This window comes from Penicillium canescens, assembly GCF_028828765.1.
Source record: "Penicillium canescens strain IBT 15451 chromosome Unknown utg000004l_segment0_segment0, whole genome shotgun sequence".
NCBI lineage: Eukaryota > Fungi > Ascomycota > Eurotiomycetes > Eurotiales > Aspergillaceae > Penicillium > Penicillium canescens.
Window position 1 is genome coordinate 2,236,267 of NW_026703966.1, and position 19,695 is coordinate 2,255,961.

Sequence of the window (19,695 nt, forward strand, 5' to 3'; positions counted from 1 at the left end):
GCCAAAGATATCATATGAAATATCAAGAGCAGCCCGTTTAGGCCTAGCAAAGTTAAAAGTGTTGAACATATAGCCTTAAAAAAGGTAAATCAGAAAAAGGAAAGAAATGACCCCTATCGCCTCTATGCAAGTGTCCTCGAACAGTCCGGGTAATCAAAAGAGTAAAAAGGAAACGAAATTTTTCCCCGCCATAGACACACCGAAATAAAATAAAAAACATATAGAAACATGAGTCAACGCCTATGTACGGCCGGCTGCAGTAGAGGGGTATCTAAGTGAGACACGAGGGGCCTGGAGAAAATATAAGGTGTTTGTTGGTGGTGTACAAAGAAGGATTGCTGACAGGATTTTAAAAGGGCGTAGAGGATTAGGCAAAGTAGGAAGGAAGAAAAGAAGGAGGTTCGCAGAGATTGCTCAGCGCGACTGGGGCATTCACTTTCGGAATGTCAATTTTCGGCCGATGCTGCGGAGTGTTTTGATGTTGCTGTTGGGATTGTTAGTTTCGTGGTTTTAGGAGCAATGGAAGGATTTGGAGACCGTACCTATCATCCTGATCATTCTTGTTGGACCCGGTCACAGACAAGTGACCTGAGGTCATGGGCCTCTCCGGAGGGGGAGGGTTGACAAATCGACGGGATGCCTATAGAAGTATGTGTTAGTATGCAAGTGTGCTCTTTAATATCAAATAGGACGAAAAGTGTACGAACCTCCCAGCGAGAATCGACATCCACTTCATTGGCTGAACGGGAGTCATGGATAGGAGTCTCAGTATCCTGCGTATCACGAGTGTCTGAACTCAATGATGTAGACCTAACCAACGGGGAAGCATTGGATTGCATAGACTTCCGCGACCGTGACTCAGAGTATTCGCTGTTGGAGTCATAGCTCGCCAGGCTATGGGCTCTGCTGTTGGACTGGGTCATAATGCTAGACGCATTCGGCAAGAGTTGAGAAGAAGAGGCTTGCTCACGGAAACGCTTTTGTTGCTGCTTGGAGGGGCGGTGATGAGAGAATTTGTTTCCAAGAATAGCAGGGGCGTGCGAGATGAGAGCCTTGATGACATCCTTCTTTAGACGCAGGGCAAGATCCAGATTCGACCATGTCTTGTTACTGTATTCGAGGACTGGAAGGCGGAAGACAAAATCATGCAGATCCTCGAGATTGTGTTCGCCTTTGCCCTTGTAGCTCATGCAGAGAACCACATCGTTGACCTTGACATGGGCAAGGGTCATGTAATTGGAGGCGCGGGAGATCATCTGGGACAGGTCGTCGGTGGGTTCCTTAGACTTGCCATTCTTGTTGGATCCCTTGCCTATTCCGAACTTCTTGCGATTTTCTTCGCCAGCACTGTGACTCGAGAGAGATCTTTCCGTGGCCTGCTTCGTCAACATGCGAATGCTGTCGGCAGATTTCTTCTTGCTGAGACCACCAGTGGTTGAAGGACGGCCATTTTGGCGCGCAGTGTCAGATACACCAAGTCGATTGTTGTCTTTGTTGATTGGTGTCATTGCAAGACCCTTGAGATGATCGGAGCGATGACCGCGCGACTTAGCCTCATCCGAAAGTGAGAGCGTAGGCTGAAGTCTCAGCTCGATGGCGCCAGGTCCCTTGGAAATGGCGAGGCTGTCCATAGAGGAAGTATCTGCTCCATCGATACTGGTAGAGCGAGTGAGAGGCGTTCCACTGGAAGCCTCATCATCATCTTCCTCATCAGACCCATCAACCGGCTTCATGTTCTTGATCATGAAAGGCGAGAAGCCACCATTCTCAAAGGCAGTAGAGCCCACATTAGGGAAAATGTATTCAAAGACTCTCTGACCAAGCTCACGTTCGAGCTGGACCTTCAGCGGGAACAATGCCACTTCAAAGTTGTCAACCACGGGAATACCAGCCACAGCCTCAAGCATGTGCCATTTAACGCGCAGCATGAAGTCATCCAAGGTGCGAGCTCCATCGAGATACGGTGCAATAATCTGGGGATAGATAGCATCGGGAAGTAAGTTCAATCCGAACAGGCGCTCGATAGCAACCAAATTGTGGTTCGAGCCATCGGTATTGTCAGTTCGTTCATATGTGGCATTTCGTAGCTGGAACTCGATCAACGGCTCGGTAGCCTCCTTCATCAGGTGCCACACGACTTCACTGGCAGATATGCTCCAGCGCAGGACGCCATTGACGCCATTTGCCCTAGAGGAGCTCGGTTCCATCCGCCGTTGAGAAGTGGTTATTGCCTTCATCATAAAGAACAGCTCGTCCTCGCATTCAGATAGGTCGCGTTCGAGAGTCAACCGATCTTCCCAGCCCTGTTTGTCCAGGAACTTGGCATTTATCTGGAAATAGTCCTTGATCTCTTCCAATTGACGAATGCGTGCTTGAAGCTTGAAGACCATCTCGGGGGCACCGCGAAGATCACTGAAGTCGGAAGTGAGCATGATCCTCTCGAGGCGCTCGTTCCGGACCTTCTCAAGTGGCTCGCTGTAGAGCATGAGATCCAGCACAATGATGTACATGGAATAATACTCTGCAGAATCGCAAATCGCACGGAAATGAGGGAAGTCCACGCTGATCGTGTCGATCCGATCTTCTTGATCATCAGTGTGTGGCCCTTGTCCCTTGGCAACCTCTTCGTTATACTTGAGGCGCAGATTGTTGTACTTGTCGTAGCGCAAGGTAGCAGATGTCTTCTGCACGATACGAGAGAATCCAAATGGATTCAACTCGAAATCGAACATGGCTTCAAGTGTCAACCACGGGGGCCACGCTGATCCCGGTGCATTTCCATACTTGTTGCCAGCGTAGAACTGCAAGTTAGTCATCAAGTTCTTCTGTGTGGCAACGAAGAATTGGGCACCATCCATTTCCAAGGAGAAACGGCGCTGCACCAAGCCGCTCACATCGTCGGAAACACGTTCTTTGTCCATGATGGAAACGACCTTAAGCTCCATGCCTTTGGCGGCCACGAGCAAAACCGATTTCCTGTTCTTTTCGCTGAGAAGCTGGATTTGAGGCGCAATAAGACGCAAGTGGTAACTGTTCTGGGGGTGAATTCCGGTGCAATATTCTCACTCGAATTGTCCGAGTTGGAAGGCGATTGAGCGTTCGAGTCAGGTGGATCAGACTCTTCGACATTGACATAGCGCTTGGCATCGTTCAGCAACTGTTCGATGCGATCATCCACATCTTCTTCTTCATCGTTGTATTCGCTCCGAGTTTGCGTCTTTGACATTTTTGGCTGTTTGCGCTTATTTTTGTTCTGTTCTTCCACAATGTCGAGAATGAACTTGACAGCGCGCCGAGACATGTAGTACACGAATCCACGCCGCTGACTCACTTGATGGCTGTACCGCAAGATGATATTCCGGAGCGAGTTGTTCCACTTAAGCTGCACATTGTGGATCATGAAACGATTGTTGAAATCACTAGAGAACTCATCGTTGCCCGAGGAGTAGATTCCATCCAGGCCTGAAGAACGGCCATCAATCGTGGAGTCCGCATCCCGTCCTGTTCGCCCAGTCTGGAAAGACGCGCTGCTAGGCGCCACGTTGTTGCCAAGCATATTGCTATTGCTGTTGGCTGACCGCTCATCGCGTGTAAGGTGCCTCTCGAGACGATTGAGAGTTGAAGTCAAGAACTTGCGCCGTCTAGCCAGAGATTGGGCTTGGCGAAGGAACATTTCATGCTCCTCCTTAAGACTCGGATCGTGTTCCACGTCCTTCATGAGCTTGAGTTCTAGCTCTCCGATAGTATGTTCAAAGTTGCGAGTTTGAGCTTCAACTGTGGCGAGACGATCCTTGACCAATTCGATCTGAACGCGGCGAGGATCGTTCGTTTCGGACATGACACATTCGTGGGTTGGTTCATCTCCAAACGTACTGTAGCCCGTTTCTTCGGGTCCTACATCACCATGATCTGTGTTGCGGAAGTAGGTGAAGCGCGGGGTAAAGGCGAGCGGCAAGATGTGGGTGCGAGGGTTTGACTCCTGTGGGAGAATCCAGTCTGGTTCCACGAAGTCATCCATGTCAACCCAGTCCAGGTTGTGATCGGGGATAGTGAATCGAGATAGGTCAACTGATGGGACTGGCTGCTGGAAGGAAGAAATGATATCGTCCTTGTTGCGCTCGATGTCCTCCGCTGTTGTTCCCTCAATAGTGGCAGACACAGCGCGGAAGTCGGCAGACTGAAGATCAATCTGAGCTTGGTTGATGCGCATCGCACTGGTGCGGGTCTGCTTTGAGCGACCCCGGGCTTGAGTTTTGATCTGTTCACGTCGCTGGTGAATGTCAAGCTTCAGGCAATCAAGTCGAACCTTGAGACCTGTAGCCGTTACAACGTCTTCTGCGTAGTCTTCGCGGTCCTTGTGTTTGTATATGTGAGCCACAAACAGGGGCGCAAGGAGAAGTTTGTATTTGACAGTTGCCAAGTGACGATTGAACTTCTTGCTCGTCTTTGTGATTCCTGGCCAGAGCGGTCCCTGGCGAACAGGAAGCGACATCACACCTGAGAAAAGAGACCACCAATTGAAAAAGTGTGTGAAGAATCGTGGGGTAAGATGGACGGTGTTGTAGCTCGAAGATGGCTGAACAGTATCGACAGACCAGTTTCTGCTTTGCGGTGCAATGACTGAAACAGACAGATGGATGTGGTCACTGCGGAAGCCGCGGTAGGCATCATAGTTTGAGCGCTGTTCCAGGTCGATGTATTTAGGGTTCTTGAGGACAACCTCGTAATGCGGCTTGAAGGAGAAGGATCGTGAATCATTGTCAACGTCGCGTTCAAAGACCAAGCCAGTTGCCCATTTGACGTCGCCGGATAGTTTCATGACAACTTTCTTGAAGTGAGCGGCATTCTTCTGTTCACTGGAAGCAGAACTGTCTTCCAGTAATTCTTCTGTGGTCGCCTCATTTGCCCAACGTGCTTCGGTGCTGTAGTCGGGGATAGCGAGCACATATTCTCCACTGGTGACGCTCATGAACTCCATGGGATTATCACTGGTATTGATGTCCAATTTGACATCTCTTCGCCAGCACATGACGAATCCACTTCCAAAGCCTGTCACCACATACGGGTCACGGGAACCCTTGAGGCGTAGATGAACATCGCCGTCTTCTTTCCAAATCACCCTAATTCGGGAGTGGAAGCTAAGCCGGATCTTGTCCCAGAAGCCAACCCGTTCAGAAGGATCAATCTCAGGCTTAGTGAAGCCCTCGATGATCTTCATCATATCTTGAATGACAGGTTGGTATGAAACACCCCACGAAATGCTTGTCGGCAAACTTGTGTTGATCTCAATGACGGGGTCAGAGTAAGTCTTGACCGGAGTAACGGAACGCCAGACAGGAATCTTATACGGCTCCCGCGCAGCTCCGTCGGCTCCTTCAGAGGCAGGCACAAGTTCAACCTCCACCTGTCTTGCAGATTCATGGTTGCGCCATTCTTCGGCAATGACAAAGTTTGTCCGCAAGGACCAGCTGGGAAGTCTCGGCGATTGTCCTGGGCGTAAGGCTGGAATGTGCAACAGATCCAGGGGATAGTCTCGCAGATTGACACGAGCCTCGCCCATTTCCAGATTAAAGCTCATAGGAATAAGCAGACCGTATTGCATGGACATGGGCATTCCCTTTCCGATTCGGTTGATAAAGGCCGGGAACTCATCAATAGCGAATGAGGGCTTGTCAATGACAAGATTGACATCACTGATCAGAGCTGACATCAGGCCAGGTCTGTTTGGAATGGCAAGGATAGTCTCAGTCTCCTTGATATCGGCAGGAGGCTCATCTGCACCACAAAAGAGATTCCTGACTTCTTTGATAGAAGTGCCCTGGAACTTGAGCGCTGCGTCAATCTTTTCTTTCCAGACCTGGGCATTATATTGCTGGAGTCGGCCCCAGGCAGAATCCGTAGAGATTTTTTGTTCTGACGAAAGACAGGTCGCACCCTCGGTGTCATATCGATATTTCCGACCTCTCCCACGCTCCTGCGTGCCGGGTCTGGGTCGTGGTTCGGCGCTTCTGCTTCGCCTGGTATCTTGGCTGGTTCGCTCACTGCGCAGCGTCCGACTGCTCGATTTGGCTCGTAGCCGGGACGTGGCGCGCCGTTGATCGCAGTCCCTGACCTTCTGGGCTTTCAAATTGAATGCATCCGCCCGGGCTAGCCGTTGAGCCTGCTCAATTAGACCAACCCGATAGATGCAACCCAGTTTCCATTCAAAACCGTCGTCTTCCAGCTCAAACAGAAGTGCTTTACTTCGCAGAGAAATTCTTGGAACCTTCTTCGGTGCTTCTGGTTCTCTCTCGGAGACAAAATCTCTGCAGCGGTTCTTGAAGCGATGGTGCAACTGTTTGAAAGCCTTGGAGGTGTTGATCAGGTTATCGAAAATGCGGTGCATGACCATGTGATGAGGCACGCCCAGTCGGATAAAGTCCGTCCACAAATCGATAGACTTTTCTTCGACCAGTTCGTTGCCATGCTTCATTTTCTTTGTGCGGAAATCGAGTCTGACATTGTTCATACTGCCAATTCGTGTCCAGATACCCTTGAGCTTCGGGGCCTCTGCATGCAAGCGAACAAGATTGGCCCTGACATAAGGAGTCGAAAGACGCTGGGAAGCACCCGCGAGTCCATAAATCTGGACCATCATTTGCGGATCATTGGGCAAGTTCGCCTTGAGCTGAACAACTGTTGCCTTGACGTCATACGTAATCAACTCCTTTCTGGGTGACCATTTATGAGCTGGGGGGGGTGGCATGGATATGCTGGCATGTCCCCTAGATTTGCCTAGGGTTGAGTCTGCATACTTATCTGGCAGAGGCGTGAGGACATCCTGGATGACCGAGACTGCAACGCCAAGACAGTAGAACCGGTACAATGAGTACTGCAGGTAGATGCCCTTGAAGACAGATGTGACGTGCAAAACCGGTCCGAGACGATCACTACTGGTGCTCATTGCGATCTCAAATCGAGGCAGGGAAAAGAACGGCTCAGGTTCAAGATAATCTTCTGACTCAATGACGAAGCCGTCGAACCCACGAGCGTGAATCGCCAGTCGTCGACCATCCGCAGCACCGCGTTGAGTGCTCTTAGGGGGTGAGGTAGGCGGGAATCGAAAGGGGGACTCATCGCCGATGGTGGAATGGCTTGGAGTACGTCGTCTAGAGATGCTTCCAACATTTGACTCGATTTTTTGGGCTTTGTAGTCTGCAGTCCACGTTTGCAATTGGAAAGAAACACCTCGGGAGATATCAGAAACCGTGCTGTCCACTCCAGCAATCTCCACGCTAAATCCTGTGGCTTCAAACTGGAACTGGAGCAGCCAAGCGGGCACACGTCTCAATGGACTTGCTTTGCGTTCGTTTGTTGGCATTGGGACTCTCTTTGACGATTGCATCTGGGTTATGAACTGCTGCAAAACTTCGCGGATGCCACGGTTCACCTCCCCGTCGATCATGTGTACTGAGCACTCGTTCAGGCTTCCTGAAGCAATCACACAGACCTCTGGGGTGGCGTTCAGATGGGCCTTTAGCTCCATGTTCTCGTTTGTAAGCAGGTTGTGTTTGTTCCCCGCCGGAGTCTGGTAGTAAAACTTATGGGAGGCAACTCGGTACACAGAAGAAAGGGAATAGTGAGCACCTCCTTCGGAGGAATGGGATGATTCGATATCGAGCGAAATGGAAGATATCGAGGAAATAAGAAGGTTGTAGTCATCGGGAGTACCAGACTCTTTTTCGATCGGCAAAACGAACCGGACCACAGGCTCGTGAACTGATAATTTGATGCTTGCCTTCGGAAGCAACCGAGAAATCAAATGATGGTTATCTCGCTTCTTCCCTCGGGGAGATGAGGCTCGGCTCTGGGCCAGCTTTAGAAGCCTGGAACCGTGTTTCGGCTGGAGGTCGACGGAGGGTGATGTGATAACCAAATTTGCGAATAGGACATTCGTGTTCCGCTCTTCGGCATTCTTGTCGTCAAAGGCGTTCACTGTCTTCGATGGTAATGTTGTCTTGATGGTCGTCGTAGCCATGGGGATGTATAGAATATTATCCGTCTCGCCCGACCCGTCGTCTAAGCTGACTGAAAGGGAGATTGCAGCAAGAAGAGCTTGGTGGGCGATATCGTTTCGCTGGAAATACATGCGATGCTCTGGACTCTTTTGGTCCATCCGATGAAGATCGATTCCAAGCTCGTGAGAAACCACATTCAGATAAACCGGGGTTTGTCCCGCAGACAGAGACTGGATGCTCTGTGAGACTCGGAAGAAACTCAGAGCGATCTGGATCTCCTGAATACCACGAAGCAGGGAGCTTGCAAACTCCTTGGAATCTGCCACAGTCTGAACAATGGAATCATCCCGGCTTCCAGGCTTGTCAAGCTCCTCCACAAAGTCGGCAAATGACATCTCGTCATCGGTTTCCACGCTTGCGGGTCCTGTTGCGGATTTCTGGGGCGGTTTGATGCGTTGCAACATGGTGCGAAGATCGTCATATGGTACATGCATTCGTCCAATCTTCAAGGCCACCGATGCATCCCTGAGCCCGTCCAAGTCCTTGTAGAGAAGACCATGGAGGTTCACGCCCACATTATCCAACACTTCAATTGGCTCTCGACCGTCGACATTGAGTAAAACATTCTGTACGTTCATTATCCATTCGGCCGGGCGTTGTTCTCGCGACATATCCTTCTTGCGACGAAATAGCTTGCCCCGTTCCACCATTTTACTCCGAGTGTCGACCGAGAGTGAAAGCGATCCCACCTGGATCTGGCCAGCTTCGACGAAATGCACTGTTGTATTGATAGCAGTCAAGTCCACCAAGGCCAACCAATTGATTTGCCGGTGCAGCCGCTTCAAGCGCTCCTTAATTCGCGTCAAGGTCCTCCATGTTTTGCTTCTCCCGCTTCTCTTACTCAAATCAGGCGTGGCACGGTCTTCGGACGGGCTGGAAGGGCCGGGAGACTCCAAAATGCCCCGGGGCGCCTCGCTTTTTCCTTTCCCAAGGGTCGAAGAGTCCACCGTGACCTTTAAATCCGTCAATCGAATGCTGATCCATGTTGGCTGGGCGAATGACGGGGGGTGTAGCGAGAATCCGAGACCGCGGATTTCAATGTGTAGTCCTTCCTTCGGCGTGTATGCGATTCGACGTAGTGAGAAGTAACCAATCCGCTGTATGGATATTCCCGTCGCGATCCGGACGATAGCGAAGATGAAAAAGGACGAGAGGTAAAGGAGCAGAAACCCCACGAGGATCGAGGTTGGGTTAAAGAGGGTCATCGCGGGTCGCGACCAGCAGGGGGCTGATCTCAGGCAGGCAATCTCGAGTCGCACATTGAGGGTATCGCGGTCGAGTTCAATTGTATCACTTGCTTAGATCCTCCGATCACTACTGTCTGTCTTGGCGGAATCACAGATTCCAAATTCCAGGACAGTGACCTTCATCAAAGTCTCAGTAGGAACTGCACACCTGACTGAAGAGAGGTAAAGTGCTGAGGAATCATGCCGGGGGATATGGAGAAAGTGACAGGTGGTGGGCTAACGGACAGGTGGGAGGAACTGGCCAAAAAAGCGGAACACTAATTAGTCCCCTCCAACCGGCTTATCGCCTTTGTTCTTTACTAGTAACGTTACTATGTGCCTACCTATATCCCTGTTATTGCATACCTCGCTTACATGGTATGGTTGGAGGCTGATTTCATGCAGAACAATGGAGTTCTCCTTTTTAGTGGTTCACGATCGACACGCGACCCAAGATTTCACTCAGGGGAGATCATTTTGTCATTTCTCTCTATTAAGCTTGGCACTCTTTTGATATCTTACAAAAATATACATTTTCCCTCTCATATCTTGTCTTTCACTCGAACAGTTACGAGCTGACACGTACAATGCTTTAGGGTCCCAACCTTGGAAGATTGTCCGTGCACTGCAGTTCACTCATTGCCCGAATAGTCCGTGGACAGTGTAACGCAGGAGCCACTGAGCTCGGATGATAGGAGGGTTACTTCGCGGGGGAAGCAAGGACAGGACGAGACTTCTCTAGCTCCGCGATCTTGTCATCAAGTAAGGCAATCTCCGCCTCCACACTCAGCAGTTTCTCCCCCAACATACCCCGGTACTCTTCGTCAGAGAGCGTCCGCAGAGGAATCCACTTGGACTCAGCCATTCGCTGTACAAGGGGCTTGGATGAATTGTTTGCATTTGCCATCTGCCAGGCGTCGACTCGGTTGAAGACACTCTGGCCACAGTACCCAAGTAGCGAGAAAATGATGGCGCCCGGAACCAGCCGGCCTCCTATACGATTTGGTTAGAGATCTTGCCACAAGAGGTGCTTCCAGTGCGGGAGAAGATACCCATAAGCTTCGTTACACTTCCGCCTGCGACGCCACCGCATAGAGCGCTCACGTATGTGCGCTCCTTGGGGAGGCTTTATCTTGGTAGTGAAGCTTGATGATATTGCTTCGAAGCCCTGCATTAAAGGTTAGACAGCTGTATCAAGATGGCATGGCTCCACATACACCAGAAGGTCGATCCGCATGCAAACCAATGGATGCCGCATGATAGCGAATGAACCACGGGGTTGGGCGATCTGATAACTCCTGCAGCTCCGCCATAGAGCAGACCAGCGCCTCCTATCTTGTATGTCAGCGATTCAAGTTCCGGTACATGTGGTTGTCTTCCTGGGCAAGGTAATACTAACCGCTCAGGGCTCCCACTTTGGCTGCAGACAAGAGGGCGTTGGAGTAGAAGTCGCCATCTTTGTTCTTTTGGTCGCCCATGTTGCGATTAATACGAGTGATACATCAGAATCCCCTTTCGCTTGGATATTCAATAATACAGGGAACTATTTACCATTATCGAAGCAGGAAGCCAAGATAGAAACTATCGCTCACGTGATGTATGTTGATTATGTAATGTCCGCTCTTCACCAGGTGGGTAGCACTGAAGATATGAAAATCCACCAGTAATAATTAGACAGATACGGATAGGGATGCTGTTGATATGCTATCACAAATTCCTTGTTAATTATGTGGTGGTGGGGGCTTGAAGATCTCCCAAAATCTTGTTCATAAGTAGATATATATCCCCACACTCTCCGCAGTAGGTGATCACCCGTGAGACTTTCCCATAATCAGGGCTTTCCCCTCAAACCCTCTTGATATTGGTTTTTAACTAGTCGAGGAGAACCTTCTTTCAACGTAAAGGCTCATTCATAGCTTCTAGCCCCCGTGACGTCAAATCGTGCGATGAAGCTGCGTCTTGATAGAACCTAAAGCCAGGTTTCTGGCTGGCTGCAAGCCTATCAGCCGTGGTATGCAAGGGTTTTAGCTCAAGATGTACCTGCGACTCAAGTACTGACGTATTTTATATTTGTGAGTTCCTGACCGTGTTAGAAGGCCTGCAAGTATACAGCTAGTGCGGTATTGACACGACACAGTCTATGAGTCGGGCTTGTGGTACTGCTGGGTTCTGCAGGCGAGTCTACAGTACAAATTCCAAGAGCATCTAGTGTGACAAACAGCCAACCAATTTCGCCTGTGTTCAAACCTATGTTGTCTCACATAAGAGTATATTTTTAGCCGAGAACGTGGGGAGATAAGAGATGAACAGTAAAACGATGGGCAAGGCACAGCCCAAAGCTAGACAACCCAAGCCAAACGCAATAAACCAGAGCTGTTAATTACAGAGTAAGTTCTTAGAATATCGAAGTGTTCGGTATAGACCGATCTCGCGGCTCTGATTGGGCTAGCGTCATCACTAAAAATTTAGTAACCCGTCCACTTCCATGCCGCAGCCGACTTCCCCTCTACCAACTTTTCCACTGTGGGTTGAAGATATTGAACTCAACTTCTGATTTTTACTCTTGGTGTCTTACCAAGTGTCTTTGAATTTCCTCTTTTTCATCCTCCCCTCTCAACCTTACCGCCTAAGAAGCGCGCACAAATCCCGCGCGTTTCTTTCTTTCTTACCGCAATCATGGGTTCGTTCCAGACCGTTGTACCTAGGCTTCATGGGCGATCGCTAACTCGATATGTTTAGCTCCTAAAGCGAAGTCCCAGAAGATGTCCATGGGCGCCTTCTTGGCTGACGAAAGTGAGCGATCGGAAATTTCGAGGTAAAGACATGGTGACTGACAGACATAGGCCTCGGCTCCTGGGCTGATGAGATGGAGGATATGCCCCTTCCATGTAAGCTGCAGATCCCCGCCATTGAACTTGCTGAACCGTACTAACAATATGTGCAGCCAGTATGTAACGCCGATATCGCATGCCTATACCACTATTGGACAATCGCTTACGATCTGAACAGCCCAGCCTTTGACCTCCACTTTCAACCGCCGCCCCGCTGGTGGTGACATGTTTGGCTCTGGTCCTGGTGGCTTTGGTATGATGCTCTCCGCACCTTATATGCAGCATGAGATCTGACAATGAACAGAGCGCGAGCGTGGTGGATACGCCGTCCGGGAGCCTCTCGATCTTCCTACCCAGCCTCCCTACACTTGCCACGTCGGCAACCTTTCTTTCGAAGCCACCGAGGCTGATATCTCTGACCTTTTCGCTGGATGTGGTGTGACAAATGTCCGTGTTGTGGAGGACAAGTTGACCAAGGCCCCCAAGGGCTTCGGATACGTTGAGTTCGAGACCGTTGAGGGTCTGCAGAAGGCCTTGGATCTGTCTGGTTCCAGCCTGCAGGGACGCTCCATCCGTACCAGCGTTGCCGAGCCTCGTAAGTTCTCAAGAAAGACCACGACAAACGGTCCAACTGACAAGCTATGTAGCCAAGGAATCTCGCATGGAAGGACGGGACCTCGACTGGTCCCGCCGTGGCCCTCTCCCCGACCTGCCTCAGCGCCGTGCTCCCGAACGTTCCAGCTTCGGACGTGGCATGGATGCCGCCTCTGATGCCGGCAGCGACCGCGGTGGTCGTCGCAGCAACTTCGAGTCCGATGGAAAGCCTCGTGATTTCAACAACTGGGAGCGCAAGGGCCCCCTTTCGCCCCCTGCAGGCCCGCCCCGCGAGGGCCGCCCCACCAGCAACGATGGACCCAACTCCGGCTTCCGCAGAAATGAGGCCGCTTGGGGTGAGGGTCGCTCTCAGGATGAGGGATCTCGCCCTCCCCGCCCCGAGCACGTTCGCCCGGAGCCAACACCCACTGCCGCCGATATGGACAACCAGTGGCGCGCCAGAATGCGCCCTGACGAAACCCCCAAGGAGCCAACCAGCCCCGCTTCTCCTTCTGCCACCCCTGCCGCTCCCGCTACCCGCCCCAAGCTGAACCTGCAGAAGCGCAGCACCCCTACCGAGAGCACCGCCAGCCCCGCTTCGACCGGTGACTCCAAGGCCAGCCCCTTCGGTGCCGCTCGCCCCATCGACACTGCCACCCGTGAGCGCCAGGTGGAGGAGAGACGCCAGCTTGCCATTCGCCAAAAGAAGGAGGCTGACGAAAAGGCCAAGGCCGAGAAAGCTGAGAAGCAAAAGACCGCCAAGGAGGAGAAGTCAACCACCGCCGTGGACCACAACGGCAAGGATGCTCTCGAGACCCCCAAGGGTGGTGGTAACTTTGAGATTCTCCGACGGAGCGGCGAGGATGAGAGCGGCATGAGCGCCGACAAGGAGCCCGAAGAGGTCGCAGCTCCCGCCGAGGCAGAGAAGGAGACCACCAACGGCAACTGGCGCGCCCCGGCCGGCGAGGCTGCCCCTGCTGGTGACGACGAGGGATGGAGCACGGTGACAGTGGGCAAGCAGCGCAACGCCCGCCGTGGACAGACTGGTCGTGGATTCGCATAGACCTATCGATACCCCGAAGCGACCGTCGATTCTTATGCTCACGGTATGCAGATGGATTAAACCAGAGTCATTTTTCCAGTGTTATCCACGCCAAAAGTGTTACCTGGGTAAGTCTGTCACTCATAATTGCCATCTGCCCCGGCTATACGAAGTGCGCGACGGTCGCTATTCTGTTTGAGCTTTGTTCTCTCCTTGTCCTTGTCCTTGCCTTTGCCCTTGCCACGTCTCTACTCCTTGGTTTCATGATCTCTTTTTCTTTTTCGTGGGCTAGATTTTCGATACACATCTAGTCCTCGCTATGATGATCTGGCAGTCCGAAAAGTTCCATTTTTTATGTCTTGTTCGCTATCTAGCTATTATTCCCATGCGTGATTCGTGTGATCTGCCCATGACCATTACAGCCGATGCGAAATGAATACATGTTCCATTCTTCTTTCATTCTTCTGTTTCCATTTTTCCCTCTCCGTTTTTCGATTGACCACAGGTGGTCCTGTTTCTTTCTCGTCAACCTGTCTGCCTTGCCAGGTCTGGGAGTTGGAGTGTTGATGTGCTCTTCTCTTTGGTCCTTCTCGGCCACGCGATCAAGATGTCCTTGAGAGATGAGATAGTCATGATGAGCACCCTGATGAGCACAATGCTGACGACAATCAATTCCTGTTCCTTGCTTCTCTCCTCTTCGACTGCTTTAAAATCTCTAGACTGGACTTTTGCATCTCCAGTTTTCTTTATGGTCATGTTTGCTCCGTTCCCTGTTTTCCTCCTTGATTCCAGCATAGAATGAAATGTAGTCTTCATTGACAGCCTTGTTTTCGTATGCCCCTGTAAGGTAGGGTCGAGACTACCGTTGTATCAAATAGGGCCGAGCAGTTTCACTGAAAATTTGAGACTCGATAGTTCTGGTCTGTAGTCAAGTCTAATTTTAGTGATACTATGGAGTATATTGAAGTCAATATATTGGAGTCAGGTACGGAGTACGGACCCACCAACGTGGGTAGTCCAAGGTCTGGACAGGCAAAGACTGTATATAATATTGATATCAAGAGAATGTAAGGACATGCATGGCATACGCAATAAATGCAGATCACCAGCCAAATGAAACAATAAAATTATCCTTGAAACAGGCACTGTGACGCGATTGGCCAAGAAGAAATAGAGTGGCCGGTTGGCCCCTTCAAAGGACATTCCTAGGAGGCTGTCCATGTGCCCAAGGCTATGAGTTCAGTTCGCTCCTTCATATTCAGCTTCGTTGTTCTCTCAACTTCACCTTGACCGTTACTCTTCTACTTTCCCCACCCGTTACCCTAAACCTTACCCTGATCCCGGGGTAAAACCCATGTCATGTCGGCTACGACCACTTCTACGCTCACGACCACCACGCTCGTTGGAACTATGAAGGGTGTCGCGGTATCCGAAAAACAATGTCCCATGTGCTGGGGTGAAGGGCTCCATGATTCGGGGGCTCAGGACAGGATCCAGGAGTTGGAGGGGCAGCTGCATATGTTGACAGCTCGCGCTTCGGCGACAGGTAAGCAGTGTGATCCCTCGACAGTCTAAGAGCAGCAGCCTCTCTGCCCTGGCGAGCAGTCTGCAGTCTGTGACACGATAAAAGACCCTCCCCGAGAGAGGCGAGTAGACGTCTTGTCTCTTTCCACTTCCCTGCCATCTCCCCCAAAACAAACCAACTGACCATCGCCCCCGACAGCAACAAAACTCACCGAATACGAAGACGAAATCCGACGCCTACGTTCGCAATCCCAGACACAAAATTACTCAACACCACGCAGCAGCGCCTCCCTTCCACCCTCAACATCAACATCAACCTCAAATTCCACACCGCAAGATCAACCCCGACCAACCACCTCCCCAACAACAGCGACCTACCACAGCCGCCTAGCTACCCTAACCTCCCTCCTCCCCTACCGCCGCAGCAGCGCAACACCAACTAGCACCACCAGCGCCCCAGCAGCACCACCAACAACAACATCAACAGTCCCACCCCCAGCCACACCAACCCTCCCAAACCCACCCAACCACAACCACCCAGCCCAAGCCTCCCCAGCCAGCAGCGACAACACCTCCGAGCTCCAGGATGCACTAGAACGCGAACAAGGTTTGCGCAAAGCCGCCGAAAGCCAGTTGTCGCAGGCTAGCACCGAGCTGGAGGAGTTGACGGTTCAATTGTTCAGCCAGGCGAATGAGATGGTTGCTCAGGAGCGGAAGGCGCGCGCAAAGCTTGAGGAAAGGGTTGCTGTGCTCGAGCGGAGGGATGTTGAGAAGAGGTCCAGGCTTGAGAGGTTGGAGAACGCCATGGCTAGGGTTGAGCGGTTGAGGGCTTTGGTTAATCGGCAGTGAGGGAGGATCTAGGACTTGGACTGGGTTTTGGTTATTTTTTTTGTTTTTGGATTTTATTCCTTACGACGATATGATTGGATTTTTTGATGATGGATTACCCTGGCGTCCTTTGGATTTGGGGGATTTGGGATTCCCTTGTTGGATTATTGGGTTGGTGTTTGGTTATCGGTATCCTGGTCTTAGCTGGCTTTTTGGATTCTTTGCATAATCATTGAGTGGATTTAAATAGTGTACCTTGTTGAAAACGGAGTCTCCGCGTAGAAGTTGAAGTCGAAATCGAAGTATAAGATTGCAATGACGTGACGGCTGAGGTTGGACCTTCCCCAAAGTCCCCCAAAGTGGCTCAGAACATTCGAATCATTCGATTCCCCACTACCCCTCTGCATAACTTCTCAATTGACTCCCTTTTTATATCTCTCTAGTCTATAAACTATTTTCTACTATCTACAATCCATCATGTCAATTGGCGTGGCTATCATTGGCAGCGGTACGTACCTTTCCCCCGCGTTGATGTACACTAGACCTAACATCTGGAACAGGCCTCTTTGCGAAAGAGCAACACCTGGTATAAACGTTGACCTAGTCTCCACGTTATATGCATGTGGCTAACGCCCACTGCAGCCGGCCGTACAAGCGGCACAGCACTTCGATCTCAAGGCCATCTACTCGCGATCCCTGAAATCAGCCAAGGACCTCGCTAGCGGTACATCCGCTGTGGATCTCTACTCTGACGATTCAGGAGCGGATAGGTCCTATGCTGATCTACTGGCTCGATCTGATATCGGTGCTGTGATTATTGCGTACATACCACCCCTCCTTCCCATCCTCAACAAGTCACTTCGTATGGCAAGTAAAAGACAAAAGCTAACCCGAGAAACAGTCTTCCAATCTTGGTGCAACCGGAATTCATCCGCAAAGCCTTACTGGCAGGCAAGCATGTCTTATCCGAGAAGCCTATCGCGAAGGATATCGCCACTGCCCAGGAGCTCTTGCAATGGTATCAGACGAACATCGATACCAGCAAGATCTTCTGGTCCGTTGGTGAGAACTTCCGTTACTTGACTAAGTTCATCTTTGCGGCTGAGCAGGTGCGGACGTTGGGCAAGGTTCTGAACTTCCGGGTTAATGTTCATAACTTGGTTAAGGCTGATAACAAGTACTACCGTATGTATTTCTATTTCTATTTCTTGATCAAGGAGATACCGGGGATTACATGGGTGATACTTATACTGATACTGATACTGACTACGTGTGATAGAAACTGCCTGGCGTAAGACCCCTGAGTACCAGGGTGGTTTCCTATTGGATGGTGGCGTGCACATGGTTGCTGGTCTACGTCTGATCCTGGGCTCTGCGGTGCGTATCAGTACTCTTTCGGCGCATTCGCAGCTGCAGCAGGCTCATCTGCCACCGGTTGATACGGTTGATGCTGTTGTCAAGACTGACAGTGGTGCTACGGGTGTTGTTTCATTGTCATGGGGATCGACGTTTAGTGATCAAGTGTTTGAGTTCGCTTGCGAGAAGGGTGTTGTCACTTTGAACTTTGATGACGTTACTGTCAATGGTGTTCTGAATACTATTGAGTTTGACGGTAAAGGCGTCGCTCCTGAGGTGGCTGAATTTGCGGTATCCATCGTCAATGGGAAGCCTGCTAGCCGACAGTCGCCCCAGGAGGCGTTGGCGGATCTTGAGGTTTTGGAGCAGATGTTGCAGAGTGGTGAGAAGGATGGAGAGAAGATCGAGTTGCATTTGCAGTAGATAAATGTATAGACTAGTTTCAACTCATGAAAATGAACTTAACGTTAAGACATCAACTGTATAGTTAATACGCTATACCCGACGAGGAATCCCAAAGAGGAATATTAGGGCTAGGGCACAGCCGTACACGCTGCCCTACGCTGACCTAAGCCACCGCTTCGCTTAGCTCGCTCAAAGCGCACTAGTGTGGGTCTCCCACTCTGCGCCGGAGAACCTGAGAGAGAAGTTTTCGAGATTGAACTCCGACACGACAACTCTCGAACGCCCGGCGAGACCCTGCAATACCGACAAGGTGAGTTTTGGATCACCAATTCTTCGTCGTCTCAGTCACTAATTTCTTTCCAGATGGTCGCCGCTAAGAAGCACATCCCTATCGTGAAGAAGCGTATGTCGCCCTGTGTCCCTATACCAAACTCTTCCCCCCGGATTTCATCGCCCTTCGATCATCGATTACATGGAGATTTCAACGACCTGGAAAAACGAATCACTGCTTGGAGAATTGTTTGGAAAGAATCAATATGTTATTGAGGTCGAAGGGCGACATCTGAAAACATCGAAGGCCAAGACTCGACCCGAAGACAACCTCTGCAGAGACTTTTCGCGCTCGATTCTTGGATTTTGAACAACACAGCACCGATCAATTCACGAAACAGAATGGAGGACTGACATCGATCGCAATAGGTACCAACCGCTTCAACCGTCACCAGTCTGACCGGTTCATGCGTGTCGGGTAAGCTCTACATACATGCCTGCTGCAACGAATCAATGCTAATATCCTTGTAGCGCTTCATGGAGAAAGCCCCAGGGTATTGACAATGCCCAGCGTCGTCGCTTCAAGGGCCAGCAGGCCATGCCCTCCATCGGTTACGGTTCCAACAAGAAGACCCGCCACATGATGCCCTCCGGCCACAAGGCTTTCCTCGTCCACAACACCAAGGACGTTGAGCTCCTCCTCATGCACAACCGCACCTTCGCTGCTGAGTACGTTTTCCATTCCACGATACCAGACCCAAGTGGTGTGACTAACAACTTGAACAGGATCGGCCACGCCGTCTCTTCCCGCAAGCGCGTTGACATTATTGAGAAGGCCAAGGCTCTCGGTGTCAAGGTCACCAACGCCAAGGGCCGTGTCACCACCGAGGCTTAAATGGAATCCAAAAGTTCATTTATGTCGGTGTAGAGGGTCGGGGGTTTTTGTACGGTGCTATTATCTCCGGCGATTACGAAATTTAAGGATTGTGGGCATGTCCTCGGGCTTGGTCATAGTGCCGGGCGCTTAAACAGCGAGAGAATTGTTCTCTGAAATGACAACAAAAATTGCCAAAACATCCGGTTCATATTCAAGTATATCCAAGGAATTAGGTGTGGCAGATTGTAGTCTGATCTGCTGAACATTGTACAAGTAGAGGGGAAGTGAACCTTGGCCGAATAGCCCTAAAATGTCCATCCCAGTCCCATCCCCGATATCCCAATATCCCCCTACTCGCTGCCAATATCTTCCAAAGTACATGTCTCATCCTGACCATGGAAGTGATCAGCCAAAGTGAAACATCCGGACCTTGCCATAGAAGTCGATCACTTTGCACACGTTTCAGATCGACAGACCCACTGGCGACGCTACGTGACACAGGCAAAGCGACTCCGATGCGAATACAGACAGAACACAGCACAGCCCTGGAGAGCACAGGACACAGTTGCATTGAACGGCTGGCATGTCGAAGAAGTCTTAGTGGTGCCACTAGCTCGAGTGGATGTCAGCCTAAGACAGCCCCCACGCGCCATAACTTAAAGACTCGATAACCCCCTCACGATCT

The 19,695-nt window shown here is 50.9% G+C and overlaps 6 protein-coding genes across 6 annotated transcripts; 3 read left to right on the forward strand and 3 right to left on the reverse strand.

The window, feature by feature from the left end:
- Positions 1–432: 432 nt before the first annotated feature.
- N7446_006208 (FMP27 family protein) lies at positions 433–9,262 on the reverse strand (the record flags this gene model as incomplete). The annotated part of the gene is made up of 4 exons (XM_058514956.1): positions 433–484; positions 543–640; positions 708–2,947; positions 3,067–9,262. The coding sequence occupies 4 exons, from the start codon at positions 9,260–9,262 to the stop codon at positions 433–435; spliced, it is 8,586 nt and encodes a 2,861-aa protein (XP_058372134.1).
- A 396-nt stretch (positions 9,263–9,658) lies between these two features.
- Positions 9,659–10,902, reverse strand: N7446_006209 (uncharacterized protein). Its single transcript, XM_058514957.1, has 4 exons — positions 10,683–10,902; positions 10,527–10,662; positions 10,336–10,409; positions 9,659–10,276 (listed from the first exon to the last, which is right to left on the reverse strand). Exons 1-4 carry the CDS (start codon positions 10,759–10,761, stop codon positions 9,984–9,986), a joined length of 582 nt encoding a protein of 193 aa, XP_058372135.1. The 5' UTR covers positions 10,762–10,902; the 3' UTR covers positions 9,659–9,983.
- Positions 10,903–11,959: 1,057 nt separating this feature from the next.
- On the forward strand, positions 11,960–13,771 carry N7446_006210 (translation initiation factor 4B; the record flags this gene model as incomplete). Its single annotated transcript, XM_058514958.1, has 7 exons — positions 11,960–11,963; positions 12,023–12,076; positions 12,127–12,171; positions 12,228–12,230; positions 12,293–12,367; positions 12,419–12,709; positions 12,762–13,771. 7 exons carry the CDS (start codon positions 11,960–11,962, stop codon positions 13,769–13,771), a joined length of 1,482 nt encoding a protein of 493 aa, XP_058372136.1.
- Positions 13,772–14,275: 504 nt separating this feature from the next.
- N7446_006211 (uncharacterized protein) lies at positions 14,276–14,506 on the reverse strand (the record flags this gene model as incomplete). Its single annotated transcript, XM_058514959.1, has 1 exon — positions 14,276–14,506. The coding sequence occupies one exon, from the start codon at positions 14,504–14,506 to the stop codon at positions 14,276–14,278; it is 231 nt and encodes a 76-aa protein (XP_058372137.1).
- Positions 14,507–14,858: 352 nt separating this feature from the next.
- Positions 14,859–16,393, forward strand: N7446_006212 (uncharacterized protein). The gene is made up of 2 exons (XM_058514960.1): positions 14,859–15,296; positions 15,474–16,393. The coding sequence occupies exons 1-2, from the start codon at positions 15,110–15,112 to the stop codon at positions 16,121–16,123; spliced, it is 837 nt and encodes a 278-aa protein (XP_058372138.1). The 5' UTR covers positions 14,859–15,109; the 3' UTR covers positions 16,124–16,393.
- Positions 16,394–16,579: 186 nt separating this feature from the next.
- Positions 16,580–19,028, forward strand: N7446_006213 (uncharacterized protein; the record flags this gene model as incomplete). Its single annotated transcript, XM_058514961.1, has 10 exons — positions 16,580–16,610; positions 16,663–16,688; positions 16,745–16,923; positions 17,004–17,287; positions 17,382–17,840; positions 18,067–18,173; positions 18,227–18,266; positions 18,563–18,611; positions 18,665–18,862; positions 18,920–19,028. 10 exons carry the CDS (start codon positions 16,580–16,582, stop codon positions 19,026–19,028), a joined length of 1,482 nt encoding a protein of 493 aa, XP_058372139.1.
- Between the last annotated feature and the right edge of the window lie 667 nt (positions 19,029–19,695).

Coding starts and splice junctions, on each gene's coding strand:
- N7446_006209 (XM_058514957.1), bottom strand. CDS start 10,761: ATGGGCGACCAAAAGAACAAAGATGGCGACTTCTACTCCAACGCCCTC. Junction 10,410..10,526: donor CTATCATGCGGCATCCATTG/GTTTGCATGCGG, acceptor ACCAAGATAAAG/CCTCCCCAAGGAGCGCACAT. Junction 10,277..10,335: donor AAGTGTAACGAAGCTTATGG/GTATCTTCTCCC, acceptor CAAATCGTATAG/GAGGCCGGCTGGTTCCGGGC.
- N7446_006212 (XM_058514960.1), top strand. CDS start 15,110: ATGTCGGCTACGACCACTTCTACGCTCACGACCACCACGCTCGTTGGA. Junction 15,297..15,473: donor AGCTCGCGCTTCGGCGACAG/GTAAGCAGTGTG, acceptor CGCCCCCGACAG/CAACAAAACTCACCGAATAC.